Genomic DNA, 20,283 nt, shown 5'->3' with positions numbered 1-20,283 from the left:
AAGGCAATAACAAGGCAATACACTTACGATGCATATATGCCAATAAAAGACTAATCAATTGCAGTCCTAAACACCAATGGGAAGATTCATACAAACAATACAAAATAAATTCAAAACTTACCCCATTATGCAAGCTAGTGGCTATTTGGACTCAGAAGCTAAGTGGATAACGCGATGGCGCTTGAAGCGAACGGTAATGGATTTGAGCCCTGGAGGAGTGCTGGAGTGAACATCAACTTTGGGATGCGGGCAAATACAGCTGACGAGTCCTAAATGGGACGAAACACGAGTCCTGTATTCCCCTACTGGCCACCATCCATCTTTGCCTATAACTATGAAGTTAGGTAAAATTTTCATCATTTCATATGGGTAATATACAAATTGAAAAAGATATTAAAATTACTGGATGTGCGTAAATTAGACCTTTAGGTAAAAAAGAAAAAAGAAAAAGTGTGTCAATAAAAAATCTCTGAACGCATATGCTTCGCCGTTTACGCCATGTGGTCTTTTTTTAATAACCAGTTGACAGACTGTCCGTATTTGATAATTGTTGCGAATAGTGTCATTACTTAACTACGTGAATATTACAGTGATATTTAGACGAGACTATAATTTATGGACGAGCCAATCAAAACGGAGTAAGTGGTTTCATTATCATGGTGCCTATTTCAGTACCCAATACGCACGTACTATCGGCTTTTAGTGGGTTTCAATAAGGACGTTATATTTGAGCGGCCACAACAGATGAAATTATTGATAAGTCACATTATTTGTGATTTCTTTTTTCCAATGACTGATGGACAGTATACAGAATATCCCGACGACATTGTATTACGGTGCAATACATATTAGAGGAAGAAGTTTGCTACAGCGGGGACTTTTTTCACTCGATCCCGACTGACACTAAGACAGGTTATGCTAATTGTTGTAAACTAGATAATAAGAGAATCGGTAGCATTCGCTGAAATCTTTTCAGATGTTACTGAAGCTTCAGTAGTTGATTAGTATGAGCATTGTAGAGATATATGCACAATAAAGATGATGGGTTTTAAAACAATCGTTTGGAGGAATGAGGAAAATCGTAGAAATCGATGAAACAGTCGTTTAAAAACGCCAATTCGCAAGACAAAAAGTGTTTGAGCAGACTGGGTAGGTAGAAGTTCCTTAAAGATACTTCACTGGTATTTAATATATATGAATGATCATAGCAAAGGGGATATTTCCAGCACGTGAAAACCGACAGGTCGGAACGCTGATATTAATTACTGAGGAGTATGTGAAGCCAGGTACCACAACATACACGGACAACTGGAGGGCGTATAGATGTCTATCTAGAATTGATTATTTGCATTAAGTTGTCGTTCACAAGCGACATTCTGTAGAGCCCACTAACGGTATAGAAGCAGTGTGGTTGAGGTTAAAAGAATTTCGCGACCTTATTACAACTTCAGAGGTTGTGGAGTCACATGAATGAGTTCCTGTACCGTATGTATTACCATTTCAGAACTGCTGAACCTTTTTCTAACCTGGAAACGTTTTTGGACTATGTTAAAAAAGTTTATCCAATAATTTATTTTTCGTTTTGTATAATATATTCTTACTTTATACGGAATGTTTTCTGATTGACTGAAGTCTCTGAAGGTCACATAAGGTTCGTTCAAAGGTCGCCCATAAATTATAGTCTCACCGATATATCTATCTGAATTCATCATATAATTGCTATCAGAACTAATTGTACAGTTGAAAAGTTTCAACAAGAGACTGACAGGACTGATGAACCAAGGAGAAAACTCAACTGCTTATCACTTTTGGTATCTCATTACTATATAGATTCAAAAAAGATTGAAAAGATTTCAGAGAGAAAAATGATCTTCTCGACAGTATCATTTTCTGAAGCTTAGTAACAGTATTTATAGACTATATTTTACAATGAGTAGTCTATAGTAATTTAATTTCTTTAAAATTACACTCACCAATCTATAAATTTATTATATTCAATATTTGGATCTTTCGAAACAATTTGACTAATTCATTAAATTACACAACATCACTTTATTTTCACTGAGTTTTACATTCGATAGTTGAATAAGTTTGATTATCTTTGATAATTATAGAGCATTCGTCTATTTTACTATGAACTACTCAATGTTAAAACAAAATGGTCTATAAATACGACTGTACAGCTTAGTTATCCCATAAAACTGTCTCAACGATTATTTATCATAAATTATACTGAATAAAACCATTACTAGATTATTTTTAAAACTATATTCTTTTACTGTTACTTTGTTTATTTTTAGGGTTTGACTTCACCACATAGTTTTTCCGATCTGAGTTTCACAAATGATTCATGGAATAAATGGTAAGTGAAAATTTTCATACTTCATTCACATGATGTTCACAAAACACTAAAGGAAATTTTATTTAGCGATTTGGCAACAATAATAATCGTCAATGAGCTGATAAAATATTTGATTGTCGTTTTTTTTATAGCGAAAGAAGCTATTTCAAGTTATTGAGACTAGTGGTCACAATTCAGCTAACTTAATGGAGTTCCATCAACACTGAAGGACTAGACAAATTCAACATTAGCCACTAATCAGTGACCAATTAATTTGAAAAATTTCAGTCGAACAGAAGGTTGTGATGTCATAAATGTGGGAGCTAAGTGGGTGACGTGAGTTCGAAACCCCTAGGGAAGAACAGTTTTCATGTTTACAGGCATACTTTATTAATGCTGGCCGAATAGGATGAAACCTAAGTTGAGTCTCCTCTTGACAACCTCCAGCGACCTAACACATCTATCTTATGCTTATTTAGGATTATTCTGATTCCTTCTAGCATTTAACTACAGTATGGATTGTGTTGTTTGGATAACCTCAATTGATAGTTATGAACATGATCAAAGCTAGAAATAAACTGCCATATACATCAATCAAATATTCTCCTGTGTCGCTCATCAAAATTTCAAATTTTAACAACAATCTTCTTGAACGACATTAAATTATAACGTTACTAGCCAAAATATCCCTTTGGATTGAAAAAGTTATACCATTTCAAGCTGTATTAACGTTAATCATCAGAATTTTTAATTTTTCATGGGAAGTACATGGTTTTGTATTTTAAGGTTTATAATTTATCAACATCAACTATTCAGATAACTAAGTTTAACTATCTATCATCATATTGGTACTATTTTTCCCAGTAGATATACTAAACCAAAGAATAATATTCTATCGAATTCAACTATTAATTATCCTAAAAACAGAAAGATTAGTATATTTATTGGAACATGGAATGTGAATGGTCGTAATGGTAGTAATTTAAATTTAGATGACTGGCTTATACCTCCTGAAGGTCAACCACCAGCTGATATGTATGTTCTTGGGTAAGTTATTTGTTCAGCTTATGTAGAAAGCACAATTGTTCTTATTTACAAAGGACTTAAATTGTTCTTATTTCTTTTATTTATTGAGTACATTGAAATCTATGTTCATTTACATTTATCTTTGATCAGATTACAAGAATTGGATTTAAGACTTAAAGTAATTACTCTCAATAAGACTAGTTCATCAGGACCAGAGGATTTATGGATTCAACAAATAGAAGAAGCGTTAGGTGGTTTATTGAAACCACCTAGTTCTAAGTGTAATGTAGTATGTCAAAATGAAACTGAATCAACTAAAAGTTTTGCAGCTCATTGGTTTCAGTACACCGGCGGAGGCTATATACTCATTAGACGTGTTCGTCTAGCTGGTATCATGATGATTGTGTATATCTCAGCCAAATTATCCATTCATTTACGTCATGATGAAATCTCTCAACATATTGTTCCAACTGGTGTTTTAAATGTAATGGTAAGTTGTATAAATTTTATGGTATTCAAGAAGTATTTGATAAACATTGCATTTAGAAATTATTCTTGATAGTATAGACAAAATTGAAAATAAATTCATTTCATATTTCACTGGTTGAAATCATGAGTCAATTGAAGCTAGACCACCATAGAAAACCTGAAAGCACTGGACGGCCATTTCGTCCTGGTATGGGACTCCTCAGCAGTGCGCATCATTTTATATTGTTTGTGTGAATTTTATAATTAATGTTTAGGACTGCAATTGATCAGTCTCTTATTGAAATATGTACATCGTGTGCAGATTACCTCGATATTGCCTCAATCTTACATGCATTAGAAACGAAGATAGATGGTGGCTAGCAGAAGAATACAGGACGCGTGTTTCGTCCTTTTTGTGACTCGTCAGCTGAATATAACTGCATCCCAGAGTTGATGTACACTTCGGGACATTTGTATTACGTTATTTAGCTTAACCTGTCAGAGTATTATTTATTATTGTCAACACTTTTTTGATTATACATTTCCAATGAGTAATTAAAACCAAATATTTCATGTGTCCGTTGATGTTTGAGTGATAAATTTTTAGTTTTCATCAAACGTTGCGTTACAGTATATTAATGATAATAACTTGAATATCAATCGTTACCACATTATGTAGAAATAAATAGAATTATTTCAATTGTAAAGTGCTTTATTCTAAAATTACTTACGCATTAGCCAATGACCAGCGATCTCCAAACAGTTCTGTTCAGGGCTCTTCTTCTCAGTTTTTAGTGGATATTATTCATTCTTCCAACTCCCGGTACTGTGTATCTTTTGGTTTGCCTCTTTTCCTTTTCCATACAACATTTCAAGTTAAGCCCTGCCTCATGATGCGGTTTGGTGATTTACGCAACCTATGTCCCATCCACCTTCAGCATCCTTTCCTACTTAATTGAAACATTTATACAGAATACTGGTTTTGTGATGTATGTTATTTATGTCGACAAACATAAGTAGTATGTAACACCGGTCGAAATTGGAAAACCTGGCAGCAGAAGAATAAGAAGATCGAGTTAAAGTGAATAGAAAGTGAATTAAAAAGGAATTGTAAATTGGAAGAATCATACAAAATGTGGAGGACAAATGACGGAAATTTGCAAATGACTTATTCAATGTACGGTTCTCATATTATACCAAGATATTGTGTAGTTTTGTTGAATACAATAAGTTGGTTGTCTCCACCTTTTTTCCCGTTCATCACAGTTTTATAAATGTAAATTCATGGTGGATTTATTATGATGTGTACATAAATGTTTGTCTTTCATTTGCTTTGCTTCAGGGTAATAAAGGTGGTGTATGTCTTAGACTAACTATATTTAATACTTCATTATGTTTTGTAAATTGTCATTTGGCTGCTGGCAAAGAAAAAATTGATCGTCGTTATCAAGATTTCAAAGAAATTGTACGTAAAATGTCATTATTATTCCCCATAAATCCAAAGCGTTTTCCATTTCCTACGAAAAAATCTTATTTTTCAATCCATGAGTAAGTTTCAATATAGCTTAATGAAACTATTTGTTTGATAAATGTCTTTAGTATAATTAATATCAGATTTTAAACTGAATATTTTAAATAATATGCATATATGTTCTACTCTGAATTATTCACACATTCATTGCACAATAAAAATCATAAGCTGTATACTTCACCTTTTTTTAATCTCTATCTTATTCATTCTATAATATTGTACCATTTGATATCTTATTTTATCTTAAATTATATGAACAAATTCTGATCTCTTTAGAATTGTCTCTAAGATTTAGTTATAAAATTTGATCATTACCATGGAGGCAAGTGATGAAATTCTAAGTTTAGTCGGAAAGATTTAACTGAGAAAAGCTAGATTTAACAGGTGAAAAGAAAGATTGACTTATACCAAAGAATTTTGCGTCATTTTCACAAACGAAACAATTATTTGATAGGTATGACTCAGATTGGCTAATGCTGCTATGATATTACTATGTAAAGACTAATATCATTTGGTATACAGTCAATAGGAGCTACAACTACTCAAAACGTTTCAAGTATTTCCTTCAAAGGATTACTACGGATGTGCTTAGACACAGTACCATGTTGATTAGGTGAAAGAAATTTGAATTCTTTATTTCAGATTACCATAATATGAAAACTAATCTCTTGTGATATATATATAAGAAAATAAATGACAGTGAATTCTTCCATTAAACTGATATTTTCTTCGATGTAGTGTAATTTTTGTATTTGGAGATTTGAATTATCGAATAACCGGTTTGGATTCAGATAATGTCAGGAGATTAATTCGGCAAAACCATTACGTCAGTCTACTTAAGAATGACGAGGTAGGTTTTCATTTCAATCTGTATTTAGTATTTAGACGATAAAAAAGTACTTTGATCTGTTAGACCTATCTAATTTACGAGTTAATACCGTATTTATTGTAATCGATTTTCCGTGAGCCTAATTTTAATAATATAAGTATTTTTTCTCCAGCATTCAACGAGAGGCATATTTATGCCAGAAGAACATTCTTGATCCTAGACGGAAAAATCTATTCCTTCCATTATGGCTTACATGAATAGTTAATGATTTTATGCGTTGATCCCAGTCCTTAATCTGACCGCTTCTAGCTCTTTTCAATCTAACCGAATAGTAGCCAGCATGTACATGGGAAGAATAACCAAAGATTGACGATTGCATAAGTCAATTTATAATTCCCACCTACTACTCGAAGTAAAACGTCAGTAATATTCCCAATTGGTTATACTACACATAAGTAATACTGCTAAGATATATATGGCTCATATTAGTAACCTACACGCACATCCTACATATAAAATATATTTTTCACGGTCATTATGTATTACAGAATGAACTGTTATTCAGTAAACTTCCTGTTTGCTAATCTCATTTGATATGAGCAATAAAACATTTTATATTCTTACAAAGATTTTGTCAGTTACCAACCCAAAAGAGTTGATAGTGTTATGAAGATAAGAAAAGTAACAGGTCTTCTCGACTGCTTTGATATAATGAGATTAGACATTCACGTGAACCAGTGTTGAAATGAAATTTTACACTCAAATAAAAATGATAATAACTTAGATGCCCCTAGATATATTCATAAGAGGTTGAAAAACAGTAAACATTTCAAGAGTCAGTTATCAATTCCAGAGTAGTTAGATAATGTAACTGTTATTTTCAGGGAAAATTCATCTTAAATAATTATTTTACTGTACCAATTAATTACATTCAAGAGCTTAGTTCAAGATATTTTGATTGGTTTGTATTAAGTCAGAGTAAGTTTTCTTCATCGTAGTGTCTTCGGAAATCTTTAGGGTTAACATGTTCTACCACATGATGTGTTATTATATCGATTAATTTATACAAGAAATCAATTCTTTATATTTTGGTATTATTATACAATTATTGGTCAGTAATGATAATTTTATATTGACAAGTAATAAATAATTTAAATAATGATTAAATCATTATCTTATAATACCTGCACTACACCTAAGTTTGTCTACTTCTAATTTTATTAAACCCTTCAATTAACTTATTAAACAGCAGACATTGTGTCATCCGAATAGTAACAATGTGTCTATCTCTTTGTATTATTACTATTATTATCATCATCACATTTGTATGATCATATATGCTTGATCACATGTTACAGTTTACAAGTATATACCTCTAGCTAGGTAAAATCGCTTAATGGCACATTCACTTTTCCATACATATATGCTTCTTTTTAATTCGTTCAACTTAATTCGCTTATTCGTATTCTCTTGTATTCATTCGTAATCATATTTCTGTTTGTCTTCGTGTTGTGTGTTTGTGGCTTTTTGATCTGCTGTGTACAACCATAAACTGAATTCGACGAATCTTATTTTCTTTTGAAATTTATATGCCATTGGGTGTATCAGGAAAAATGATATACAAAGCATTAGGGAATATCTCCAAGATATTCCATCACAGTCGAAGTTTTTTTGTCAATAGACTTCATAAGGTAGGAGAAACCTATTTTTTACCTGTAATTTTCACACGGCTTTTACTTGTTCTAGTTTACCTAGTCGTATTATCAGTTTATTTTTCTTTCATCATTGACATTATTTTTATCACAAATAGGTATAAAACTAATATCAGAAGGGGTTTTGTGGATATTATAGTAATTTTAATAGTTGAATTTATGATTCGATTGAAGTTAAACCACCATGGAAAACCTGGAAGCACTGGATGGCCATTTCGTCCCGTTGTGAGACTCCTCAGCAATGCGCATCCACGATCCCGCCTCGCGAGATTCGAACCCAGAACGTCTCGGTCTTCAACTAATCCACATTATTATTGTTGTATGCCGGGTCATTGGTCCAGAGTTTATGTGCTCGCACGCAAGACCGATATGTCTTGGGTTTGAACCTCACGAGGCCGGGTCGTGGATGTGCACAGCCGATGAGTCTCACAACAGGACGAAACGGTTATCCTGTGCTTTTAGGTTTTCCATGGTGGTCTAGCTTCAATTGACTCAACTATTAGAAATAAAATTATTAGCTAATTCAATGTAACATACTTTTATTTTCCTTTTATTTATTGATTCATTCGGCCAATGATTTTATTTTGTTTTTTTCAAAGTTATCAAAAGAAATGAACAGTAGAAAGATATTTCAGGGTTTTCGAGAACATAAAATTACTTTCCCGCCAACATATAAATTCGATATTAATTGTCAGACATATGATTCAAGGTATGTTCAGTGTTGTTTAACTGAGGAAGTTGATAGGTTGATAAAAAACCACGTCAATCTTGTTTGATTAGTTCTTTATTTCACTGAAATGAAATGATATCATCTTAAGAAATTCGAAATGTTACACGTTGCCCAAACATAATCTATAACAGGGCTTCTACCTTTACTCAGTGGTCGAGCTTATTCATCATGATGACCCAATGGAGTTATATTATCTGAAACACTTGATTTTTAGATTCTAACATATCAAGTAGATTGACTAAAAGCAGTAAACTTATGGTCCGAGGATGAAGTTGCACTACCTCCCGTATTGGTGTGTGACGGAAGTAAGGTGTTTTCCTTAGACTGGTAATATCTGTAGTGATAACGTATCCCCACAGATTAGGATGGACTTTGCAAGGTTAATCTTGAAAATACCATACTTCAATTCACAAATGGATTTCTGTCACCAGAGATTAGAACATTTAAGTACGGAGCTAATACCTAAATAACTATTATTAAAGAGTTTATGTGTGGTCGACCACCAACAGTTGTCTTTTGATCTTTATAGTCAAACGTTTTGGTCGCCAAGACCATTACTAATCCAGTTTCCTTTTCAGATATCTCAAAAACGTTCATTACACCGTTTGGGCAGACAAGAAGTGGCAATCACCCACGCAACTCTTGAAATGCCTATATCACTTTGTTTTCAGTTATAACAAATTATAGAATTAACATAAACGAATATTGGATAAACAAACTGTTTTCCTGGACAAACATTTTTTCTTAGTTTGTGAAATGTACACAGTATACACCTGTTACTCCACGTAGAAACGAAATCTTGGCTTTCACCGCTTAAATTGAACCATTTCAACAAAATAACTCTTCATTCACTAATTAACTAACTTCAATGCGGACTTCGACATTCTCATGAGAAACCACAATCAGTGAAGTTTAACGATTACAAGAATGAAACAATACATATTATGATAAACCAATTCGAGTTAGAAATATAGGTCATTTGATAAAACTTTGGTTTAAAAGTAACCTTTTGTTAAAAACTTAATGATCCTGAGTTGTAAGTTCTCACTAATAATAGTTCCTGATCAGGACAAAGCTTAAGTTTAGTTCTTTCCGATTTTTATTAATTATCTCGGTAATGTAAGAGCATTAATGAATTAGCATGAATAACCAATAATGTAACCAAATAAAAAAACGGATCATTCAGAATCACAAATGCAAACCTTTGTTTTAAAGCCATTTTAGGAAGTCATGAATAAGAAGTTTTTTTCCATTAATATTTGTTAAGTAATTATTTTAGCCTTGAATCAGCTCATTGGAACAATCTCAGTAAAATTCATCGATTTAATTTGTATTTATATTTTTTTAAACAGTAAGAAGATTTCAAATAATTCATACATTTAATAGGCCTCATATATAAATAATGATATTTCAGGTATTTATATTGTCTAAAGTCCCGAGTTCGGGATCATGGATGAGTATTGGTGTGGAGTCCCCTGTTAAGACGAAACAACCATCCAGTACTTCCAGGTTTTCAGTGGTGGTCTAGCTTACACCAACTCATGAATTTAACTGTTACAAAGTAAATCAGTTGAAAAGTGATAATGTACAATTTCGTGATATTTGAATGAAAACAGTGTTTATTAGTTTAACTTCAATTATCTATTAACATTTACTTATGAAAGTCACTAATAAAATGAATGTTTTAAGAGTGAACTTGTCTCCTAATTATTCAAAAGATGAATAAAAAGTAAAGAAATGTTTCTTTGAAATTTTTTCTTGAAATTCGGGTGAGACTATATATTATGAATGACATTTAAGAAACACTAACATGACCTTGGGAATGGCCATCTACTTATTAGGGTTAAATCAGAGTTTTAAATTAGTGTGAAGAATCGAGATTACAATATAAAGTTGGATGTTGGGGCTAGGAATTCTATTTAGTGTTTTCATCACGAAGTGATATCATTTATAATGTCAAAGTGTTATTTGGCCAAATTAATGAATGGATTTTGTGCCAAGATCCAAGACCTGCTCTCTGAAATCTGATTGATTCGTCTATAAAGTATAATGTTGCAGAGATCTGTTGAGAATATTTCATATGCATAGTTCTGTATTATCATTTTGAAGAGATCAAGAGCAAAGATTCTAGCAGAATAATATGAATTCATTTTATTTCGTTTGGTTCTTGGCAGATGCTTTACAACCTATGATATTTAAAAATCATAATTATAAAATAGGTTGAAATTGCTTATATGAAAGAGTTTAGTTGGAAGTTATTTTGAATATACATTAGTATATTATAGGCAAGGGTGTAAATAAATTTAATAAGCTGAATAAAATATTGTAAATATAATCCTTCTTATGTAAAAGAACATTCTACAACATGAATTATAACAAGAGTTCAAAAGTCTATAAATAAATGTCATTTCATAGATTTCGATTACCTTCTAAATTACAAAAAACCTAATTAGTGTAGCGTGTATTATAAATGTTTATGGAGAATACAAGTTGATGGAGAAAAATTGTAACTCAGGTGGATGATTTTGATGGAGTTTGGTTCTCTGAGCTGAATGGTTTGGTTCTGAAGCTTTCATCGTTCCTCTGAACGAGATCATCAGCACAAACTTCGAATAGAAATGAAGTGTTCTATCTGAAATTTGTGCTGATGATGTCGTTCAGAAGAACGATGAAAGCTCCACGATCAAAACATTCAGCTAACAGAACAAAACTCTATCAAAAGACAAGTTGATGTTATAATATCAATGAGTACTTCAATATGAGGATTTACTCGTGAATATAATTTCAAACAGTTACAAGCTACAATTAAAATACGTCTAGAATATATATATATGTATTTCAACACTCGATCATATTAAATCGTGAAAAATCTCATTCGAGAAACAAATATCTTTTATACTTCTTTTTTTAATGATTGATTTAAATAACTTATTCATACAAAGTCATTTTTGCATTTCCGTCAGTGAAAAATATCGTATTCCTGCCTATTGTGATCGAATTATTTGGTTTGGTCGAGGTTGTACACCAATTGTTTACAGATCACATCCAAATTATATATGTAGTGACCATAAACCTATATCAGGTTATTTCTTAGTTGAAGTAAGTTTACTCGACACTTTTAGATATGAATACTATATGGATTATCAAAAAGAAAAAATCTATTTGTTAATTGTTTTTACTTACTTACTTACTTACGCCTGTTACTCCCAATGGAGCATAGGCCGCTGACCAGCATTCTTCAACCCACTCTGTCCTGGGCCTTCTTTTCTAATTCCATCCAATTCTTGTTCATTTTTCTCATGTCTATCTCCATTTCTCGGCGTAATGTGTTCTTTGGTCTTAATCTTTTCCTTTCACCTTCAGGATTCCATGTGAGAGCTTGTCTTGTGACGCAGTTGGGTGCTTTCCTCAATGTGTGTCCTATCCACTTCCAGCGCTTCTTCCTGATTTCTTCCTCCGCTGGAATCTGGTTTGTTCTCTCCCACAGTACGTTGTTGCTAATAGTGTCCGGCCAATGGATCTGAAGTATTTTGCGTAGACAACTGTTAATAAACACCTGTATCTTCTGGATGATGGCTTTCGTAGTTCTCTAAGTTTCTGCCCCATACAGTAGAACTGTCTTGATATTTGTATTGAAAATTCTGACCTTGGTGTTGGTTGACAGTTGCTTTGAGTTCCAGATGTTCCTCAGTTGTAAATATGCTGCTCTTGCTTTGCCGATCCGCGCCTTCACATCTGCATCAGGTCCACTGTGTTCATCAATGATGCTGCCCAAATACGTAAAGGTTTTTACATCTTCCAAATCTTCTCCGTCAATTGTGATTGGATTGGTGCATGCTGTGTTGTATCGGAGAATCCTGCTTTTCCCTTTGTGTATGTTGATTCCTACTGCTGCTGAGGCTGCTGCTACACTGTTCGTCTTCTCCTGCATCTGTTGTTGCGTTTGGGATAGAAGGGCCAGATCGTCTGCGAAGTCTAGATCATCCAACTACATCTTAGATGTCCATTGTATCCCGCGCTTCCCTTCAGACGTTGACGTCTTCATGATCCAGTCGATCACCAGGAGAAAGAGAAAGGGTGAGAGTAACCAACCTTGCCTAACACCGGTCTTCACTTTGAACGACTTTGTCAACTGTCCTCCATGCACGATTTTGCAGTGTAATCCATCATATGAGTTCTGTATGATATTGACTATCTTCTGAGGCACGCCGTAGTGTCGAAGAAGTTTCCATAGTGTTGGTCTGTCCACGCTATCAAATGCCTTTTCGTAGTCAATGAAGTTGATGTAGAGTGATGAATTCCATTCAATTGATTGTTCCACAATGATCCATAGAGTTGCGATTTGGTCTGTACACGATCTATCCTTAAGGAATCCTGCCTGTTGGTCACGAAGTTGGGCGTCTACGGAGTCCTTCATCCTGTTTAACAATACCCTGTTGAAGACTTTTCCCGGTATTGAGAGAAGAGTGATGCCCCTGTAGTTATCACACTTGCTGAGGTCGACTTTCTTCGGTATTTTGACCAGAAGTCCTTCTTTCCAGTCTGTTGGTACTTGTTCCTCATCCCAAATCTTATTGAAGAGAATGTGGAGTATCCTTGCAGTTGCCGCTACGTCTGCTTTTAGTGCCTCTGCTGGGATGTTGTCCGGTCCTGCTGCTTTGCCACTCTTGATTTGTCTGATGGCCATGCTGATTTCTTCAATTGTTGGTGGGCCAACATTGATTGGGAGGTCCGTGGGTGCTGCTTCGATGTTGGGTGGGTTCAGTGGAGCTGGTCGATTCAAGAGTTCTTTGAAGTGTTCTACCCACCTGTTTTGTTGCTCTTCAATGTTGGTGATTACCTTGCCTTCCTTGCTTTTCACTGGTCGCTCCGGTTTACTGTGATTTCCAGAGAGTTCCTTTGTCGTGTCATACAGTTGTTTCATGTTTCCTTCACTTGCAGCCTTTTCCGCCGTCATCGCTAAATTTTCCACATAATTACGTTTGTCGGTTCTGATGCTCCGTGTATTCAGCTTGTGCCTTGGCTTTTTCTGCTCTTGTTCGGCTGGTATTGATCGCTGCCTTCTTGTTCCTTCTTTCTTGAATCTTATCCAGTGTATCAACAGTGATCCATTCCTTGTGGTGGTGCTTCTTGTGACCCAGGACCTCATGACATGTTGAAGTGATTGCCTCTTTGATCCCCTTCCAGTTGCTCTCCACAGTAGTTCCTTTTCCATTGAGTAGATCATGAAAGGCCTGGAACTTGTTGCTGAGGACTATCTTGAATTTGTTGAGTTTGTTAGTATCCTGGAGAAAGGCCGTATTGAACTTTTGTGATATTGTCCGCCCCGTTGTCCAGTGCTTCTTGAGTTTCAATTTCATCTTGGCGACCAGGGTGCATATTTACCATGGTCAAATAAAGAATTGTTTTTGAATGTTTCAGTGTTTATTTTCTACTGTATACAAGCTTACGATTTTAACCCTTTCTTAACCGAGTCGATTGGATTTGTAGGTAATCTTTATAGATAATCATGGTATTTTTGTGTTATCAGCAGTTTCCATAAATTAATCTATTTATTGATTAACATATTATTTTCTATAACCAGGTGGCACAATACTCAGAATGAGAAGGACTTACGTGCCTGCTTTAACCTACTCTAAAAGATTATGTAAACTTATAGACAAATATTAAGATGGCTTAGAGTAATGTATTGTTTTCAAAACATTAGCAAACTGGATAAAGCCTAGAGAAGACAATCTAATATACAGTAAGATGGGAGATATTCCTCATGAACTTGATTCTCAGTTGTTCTTTACATCTAAAGGCTTGTTTTCTCTCTTAACAACTTATGAGGAATCGGAAGTAGCCATTTTCAAAACTTCTATTTAATGACTGAATGCTTAGTGCTCTAACAACTTAGACACTCTTTTGTTAATTTTTTCAAAACAATCCATTTTTTAAACGTCTATGAATACTTTATAAGTTATTAGTTTACGTAACGTAATTAATATTAAACGGAAATTGTTTTGTGCCATTTAATGCTTGTGGATAGAATAAAGAAGGTAGGTCACATTGAAATCGCTCTATTGAAGGTCACTTCAGTAATTATGTGAACATAAATATAACAAGACTGTGAAATTTAGTTATAATTGACAAAAGAAAGCAGAAAGAGAACTTAACCTGTCTTTCACACATACATAAACACTAACTGAGCTGGTGGATTCCTCAAACCTCTCCAGCTTTGTAGTTCATCTGATGCCTTAAACGGTATGATTGGCAATTACACATTAGGCGTCAACAAAACCGGAAACACAAAGTTAGTGAGTTCCGTGTAACCAGACACAAACACAAAACTAAGTGGAAGAGATTACAAAACATACATATAAAATATGAAAACCATACATGAAATACTTCATTTCCACATCTTCCATCAATTGGTTTTCACAAAATTCATCGTTCATTCATTCCTGTTGTTATTATAATTACTGTCACTCTAAATTCTTGTTCTCCTCAATATCCAAATTTGTTAAGTAAATCTGATCATGTGGATTATCATTGATATTTGTGTATTAGTGATAGATTTGATCAATATTCAAATCACTCTGCATCCTACCCTTCTTTTCAGTTGTAGCTTCAACTATACATAAAATTTGAAATAGCATCACCACTGATCATTACTAACAGTAGAGATTTATTTTAACTCATATATATTAGTTGTTTCAATTTTCCCAAACACAACGAAATGCTGTTGGTGACTTTCACTACTAGTCACCATCAATCACCGCTTAATTAGAGATTTATATTTATTACGCCACTGAAATCAACAACTGAAGTGAAGTCATCAAAGGTTTCATAATAAAAAGTAACAGAATAAAATAATGAAAAGAACCTATATTTAATGCTTTACACTATTACCACAATTTACACTATAAACTAAGACACATCTCAGTTGTCTTTGAATTTATTCGATGTGTTGTACTTCTCCACGATAGTAAGGCCAGACTAGTTTTTATCTTTGATATCTTGTTTGTAATTCCTTATCTAATAACTAGTTGTCAACTGAACTTACTAAATGTTTTTGGTTAAACATGAAAGTCATCATTTGTCTTACGGTTTTGTCTCAGAGTTTAGCCTTGTAGTGTCGGTTGCTATTGTTAAGCCCGTATAGCTTATTCTAGTTTCCGGACAAACCAGTTTGTTCATTTTGAGTTTGTTGATTATTCGCTTGTCAACCATGAGTGTTTTTATGTAAGCGTATGTGTGTGCACTTCTTATCCTATCCATCACGTGTATGTAACTTATTTTTATCTGAATATAAATATCGATTCATGCTTGGTTAATTGATGTTGGTTCACTCGTCTTCTCCATTGAGCGTCATTTTGCTTTGTTTTACTTCCCGATCAACAATTGCACGAAATATACGTATTCAAAAAACCATCCTAGTATTTAACTTATTTCATTCCGTTATTCACCAATGCGATTCAAATCGATAACGATAATCACACAATACAATTGTAGTTGGTGTGGTGGTCGGTATTTCATATAATCCTTAAACTTCGTATACAGTTCGTCTTGATAACTATCACTAGATAACGACACAACGGTATATTAATCAGAAGGCGAATACGAAGTGTTGATTACGTTTATTATGGGACCACACACAGATATCCAAAATTACAGGTGCGTTAAACAAGCATGAAAGAGTTGTGCCGAAAGGCAAGTGGGCGAGCGAGCGAGCGAGCGAGCGAGTCAGCAAATATGAATACGACTAAGCGAGTACAATTAAGCGAGAGAGAGAGAGAGAGAGAGAGAGAGAGAGAGAGCAGTGAACATGAATAACATGGACATATATATATATATATATATAGTGAAGTGAATGAATCATCGAATCAATTAAGCGGTTAGTAATAAGACTAGCAACGTGAATAAATGCGTAGGCAGTAAGCAATGCTCAAGCATACATGTTCATGCATTCACAACAATAATAAAGATACAATGATATAGATAAGTTGTTGTTGTTGTTGTTATTGTACGGATGACATAGTTCGTTAATAAGTTAACAAAAATGACTTAACCGAATTAAATGTGAACAAACTCAATCTCACGTAAGTTGCTATATATGAGATAACGGGCCACTAAAACCTAATTTACAACATCATTGCAGATTTACAACAAAAATAACTAAATAATTTCTTTAATTCAATGTTATTTTTTCCTTCAAAAACAATCAATATAATCACTAACCATAATTTAATTTTTCTAATCATTATTTTACATACAGATATATTAGGTATGTATTTCAACGTTGACATTAAAAAACTGTTTTGCAGTGAGTTGTTGTTTCTTTTTTGTTTTGGTTTGTTTGTTTGTTTTTTCTTCTTCTAAAAATGCACTTTACATTGATGATATTAAAAACTAAAAAAAAAAAAAGAAAACAATATTTGGAATTTTTTATTTTTTTATTTTTCATATGAGAATTGATTTTCACCAAATGAAACTTGCTACCTATTTATTTATCCTTCGATGTAACTTTTCGAGTTGTGTTTTGTTTCTGTCTCTCTCCCCCCACTGTCTCTCTCTCCTTATTTTCTCTTCCGTTCTAGATCAGATCATGTAGTCAAGATCTCATATACAATATTAAATTATTGTGATTTTTAACTTGTTACCTTTTTTGACTGATATATTCTTTCTCTTTGATTAAAATATGAAAAAAAAGACAGAAAGAGAAAGAGGGAGAAAGAAAGAAAGAAAGAAAATTAGAAACGATGTTAATAATTTGATTAAATGTAACTATAGAAATTGTTTATGAGAAGAAAAATCTTTAATTAGTTAATCAAATTTGTACATCATTATTTTATAAATTGTTTCTTATTGATAAATATGTCTTTATTGACTGAAATAAAAACTAACTTCATATCTTGGTGACAGAATGGGGCAATAAATATAATTGGTGATTACACCTTATTAAGTGCTGTAAGGATTGATTAATGTAAAGTTTCATATCATAAATTAATTTAATCTAAACAATCATTAGAAATCAGAGTGTACTGGATAGAAGTTTCAATTTAATAGATGACTTATTATTGGTGGGTATTCACAATTACATCAGGAATTAAACACAAGAGTTTAAGAATTCACAGTGAGAGGATAACCTTAAAATTACTGAATTTAAGGTAACATCAAATTTGTTTCATTTCTATTTAAGATATATTTTTTACAATATAAATATGGTATTTATGTAAAAGGACTCTGTTCTTTTGATAACTATTTAACTTATTTTTTACTCTATGTTCATTAAGAATCTGGTTTCCACGGGTCAATGTCATTCAGCCACTTTATTCTGCTCAAGATAAACAGTTATTTCGAAAGTTACACAGTTTAAACAATAATTACTGTTTTCATATTCGATATATTAAAATAACATTAATCGGTAATTAAAAATATACGAAATGGTAACTGTGTGACGTAATACAGAAATTAATCAGAAGTAAGATTCAAGAGCCTTATTATTCAGTGTATTCACTATATATATTAATGTACATTAATAAAGCAGGATATTTCAAAAGAGTATTGCGAGACCAATATTTGGTGTAATGATCATGAAAAATATCTTAGGAGGATGACACAACACTGAAATATAGGCACACACAATATATTTCGTATTAGACTCTTTGTGTCAAGTTCTATACCATATAATTAAGCACATCAAATTATTCCAGTTTTGTATTTCATCACTGTAGTCAAATAAGTAATTACAAATAGGGTAACACTGACTTATCTTTCTCAAACTACGGTAAAACCACATTTTACAAACAATTAATAACATTTTAAAGTATTCACTTGTTGTTTTACTTGTATCTTCTCATTGTTATTTAGGACTGCGATTGATCAGTCTCATGTTATATATATATATATATACCGTGCGGATAGCCATGATATAGCTTTAAGTCATAAGCTTTTAAATCAAAGATGGATAGTGGTTAGGACGAAACGCGCGTCCTGGATTCCATTTTGAAGTATTGTTTCATGAATCTCCTAGAATTCCACACAATTTTATAACACTGTGAAGAAACTGTTTCCTTTTAGACGTACACATTTATTGTGTGTAAAATGACTTTTATTTGTTATAGTTATAAAAATAAAATTTATCAACTCCCTTTTCACTTTATATAATTAATATGAAATGTAGTTTTGATTAACATCAGATGGGTTTTGTGGATATTATAGTAATTTCAATGGTTAAGATCATGAGTCATTTGAAGTCAGACCACCATTGAAAACCCGGAAGCACTGGACAACCGTTTCGTCACACTGTGGGACTCCTCAGCAGTGCGCATCCACGACCTCGCCTCCTGCGAGATCCGAACCCAGGACTTACTGATTTCGCGAGCACTTAATCAACGAGACCACTGATCCAACGGTGTTAATGCTCACTAGTGACTGGCTTCAAAGTGTATATCCTGGAGTTCTAGTGAGAAGCAGTGACCAGTAAACTTCAACCGGGTCTGTTGTGAGATAGTAACTCACTGAAGACAATGGGTGATGTGTTGCTCAATTTTGTGGATTAGTTGAAGTTAGACATTAACACTATTGGATACCGGCTCAGTGGTCTCGTTGGTTAAGCGCCTGGCGTGAAACTGATAGGTCCTATGTTCGGAAATCGCCGCGGGCGAGGTCGTGGCTGCGCACTGCCGAGGAGTCCCACAATAGGATGAGACGGCCGTCCAATGCTTCCAGGTTTCCCGTGGTGGTCTAGCTTCAACTGACTCATGATCTTAACCATTTGATATAGTTTTGAATCAATCCATCTGATACAAACGATGTTACTATTGTTTAACTTAAAAATGACGTAATTTTATTAGAACAACACATATAAGCGAACAATTGTTTTCAATTGGATCGTCATCAGGCTTTACTCTAATATACATGAATATTTATACGAAAATTTTTTTAAAGCAATCAAGGCAATATGGGTCAATAATCACAATGAAGTAGAATAAGTCATCACACATAATAGGTAAAAATACAAATTGATAGTAGGAAGACAGGTGAACTGATAGTGGTAAGAATAATAAATACGATCACAAAACTCTTATCAATAGTTAGACGTTGGAAATAGAAGGTCAAATAAACATGGGTAAATAGACTAGGAATAATAATCACAAAACATTAAAATCATTACGTAATAAGATGTGTGTAAATAATTAAATAGTGAAGAATACAAACGGAAAGAGGCGGAAAATTACAAACAAATATTGGATGTGGAAATAAGGTTAACGATAACACAAATGGAATAAAATAAATAATGATAATAATAAAATTTTTAAAAAAAACTGTTAGTTAATTTATAACTGGCCATGGAAGGGATAGGGGGGTCACGTATTTCTTCTGTACACATAAATTGGGGTTATATGTACGAATTCCAATGGCTTCAGCTATATATAGGAGACGGGAACGGACTCCGTCGGGAAATGATGGAGGTATACGATAGATAACTCGAAATGATTTTGATTTATCTACAGCATGACCGCTATCAATGAGATGTGTCAATATAGAACTGCGAATAGATTTTATCTGGCCCTTTATGGTTTAAAAGTTTCGTATAAATATTCATGTATATTAGAGTACAATATGGAAAACGTTATTTTGTTTTCACATAGTGATCAA

General features: G+C 33.3%; 1 protein-coding gene across 2 annotated transcripts in view; it reads left to right on the top strand.

Moving 5' to 3' along the window:
- INPP5B_1 (Type II inositol 1,4,5-trisphosphate 5-phosphatase) overlaps window positions 1-18,917 on the top strand; it is a 37,903-nt gene extending 18,986 nt beyond the window's left edge. Inside the window, exons 7-14 of one of the 2 annotated variants that reach the window (XM_035730188.2) lie at window positions 2,301-2,362; window positions 3,206-3,388; window positions 3,518-3,857; window positions 5,178-5,383; window positions 6,105-6,216; window positions 8,507-8,616; window positions 11,601-11,736; window positions 16,898-18,917. In XM_035730188.2, coding sequence (XP_035587921.2) covers window positions 2,301-2,362; window positions 3,206-3,388; window positions 3,518-3,857; window positions 5,178-5,383; window positions 6,105-6,216; window positions 8,507-8,616; window positions 11,601-11,736; window positions 16,898-16,906 — 1,158 coding nt within the window. In that variant the 3' untranslated portion in view covers window positions 16,907-18,917. Of the gene's footprint in view, window positions 1-2,300; window positions 2,363-3,205; window positions 3,389-3,517; window positions 3,858-5,177; window positions 5,384-6,104; window positions 6,217-8,506; window positions 11,737-16,897 lie in introns of both variants that reach the window. The other variant, XM_051216770.1, reaches the window with a different exon arrangement.
- Window positions 18,918-20,283: the final 1,366 nt, after the last annotated feature.

The sequence above is a fragment of the Schistosoma haematobium genome, chromosome 6, assembly GCF_000699445.3.
Source record: "Schistosoma haematobium chromosome 6, whole genome shotgun sequence".
In the NCBI taxonomy this organism is placed as follows: Eukaryota; Metazoa; Platyhelminthes; class Trematoda; order Strigeidida; family Schistosomatidae; genus Schistosoma; species Schistosoma haematobium.
This window is presented reverse-complemented; position numbering and strand designations above follow the sequence as displayed.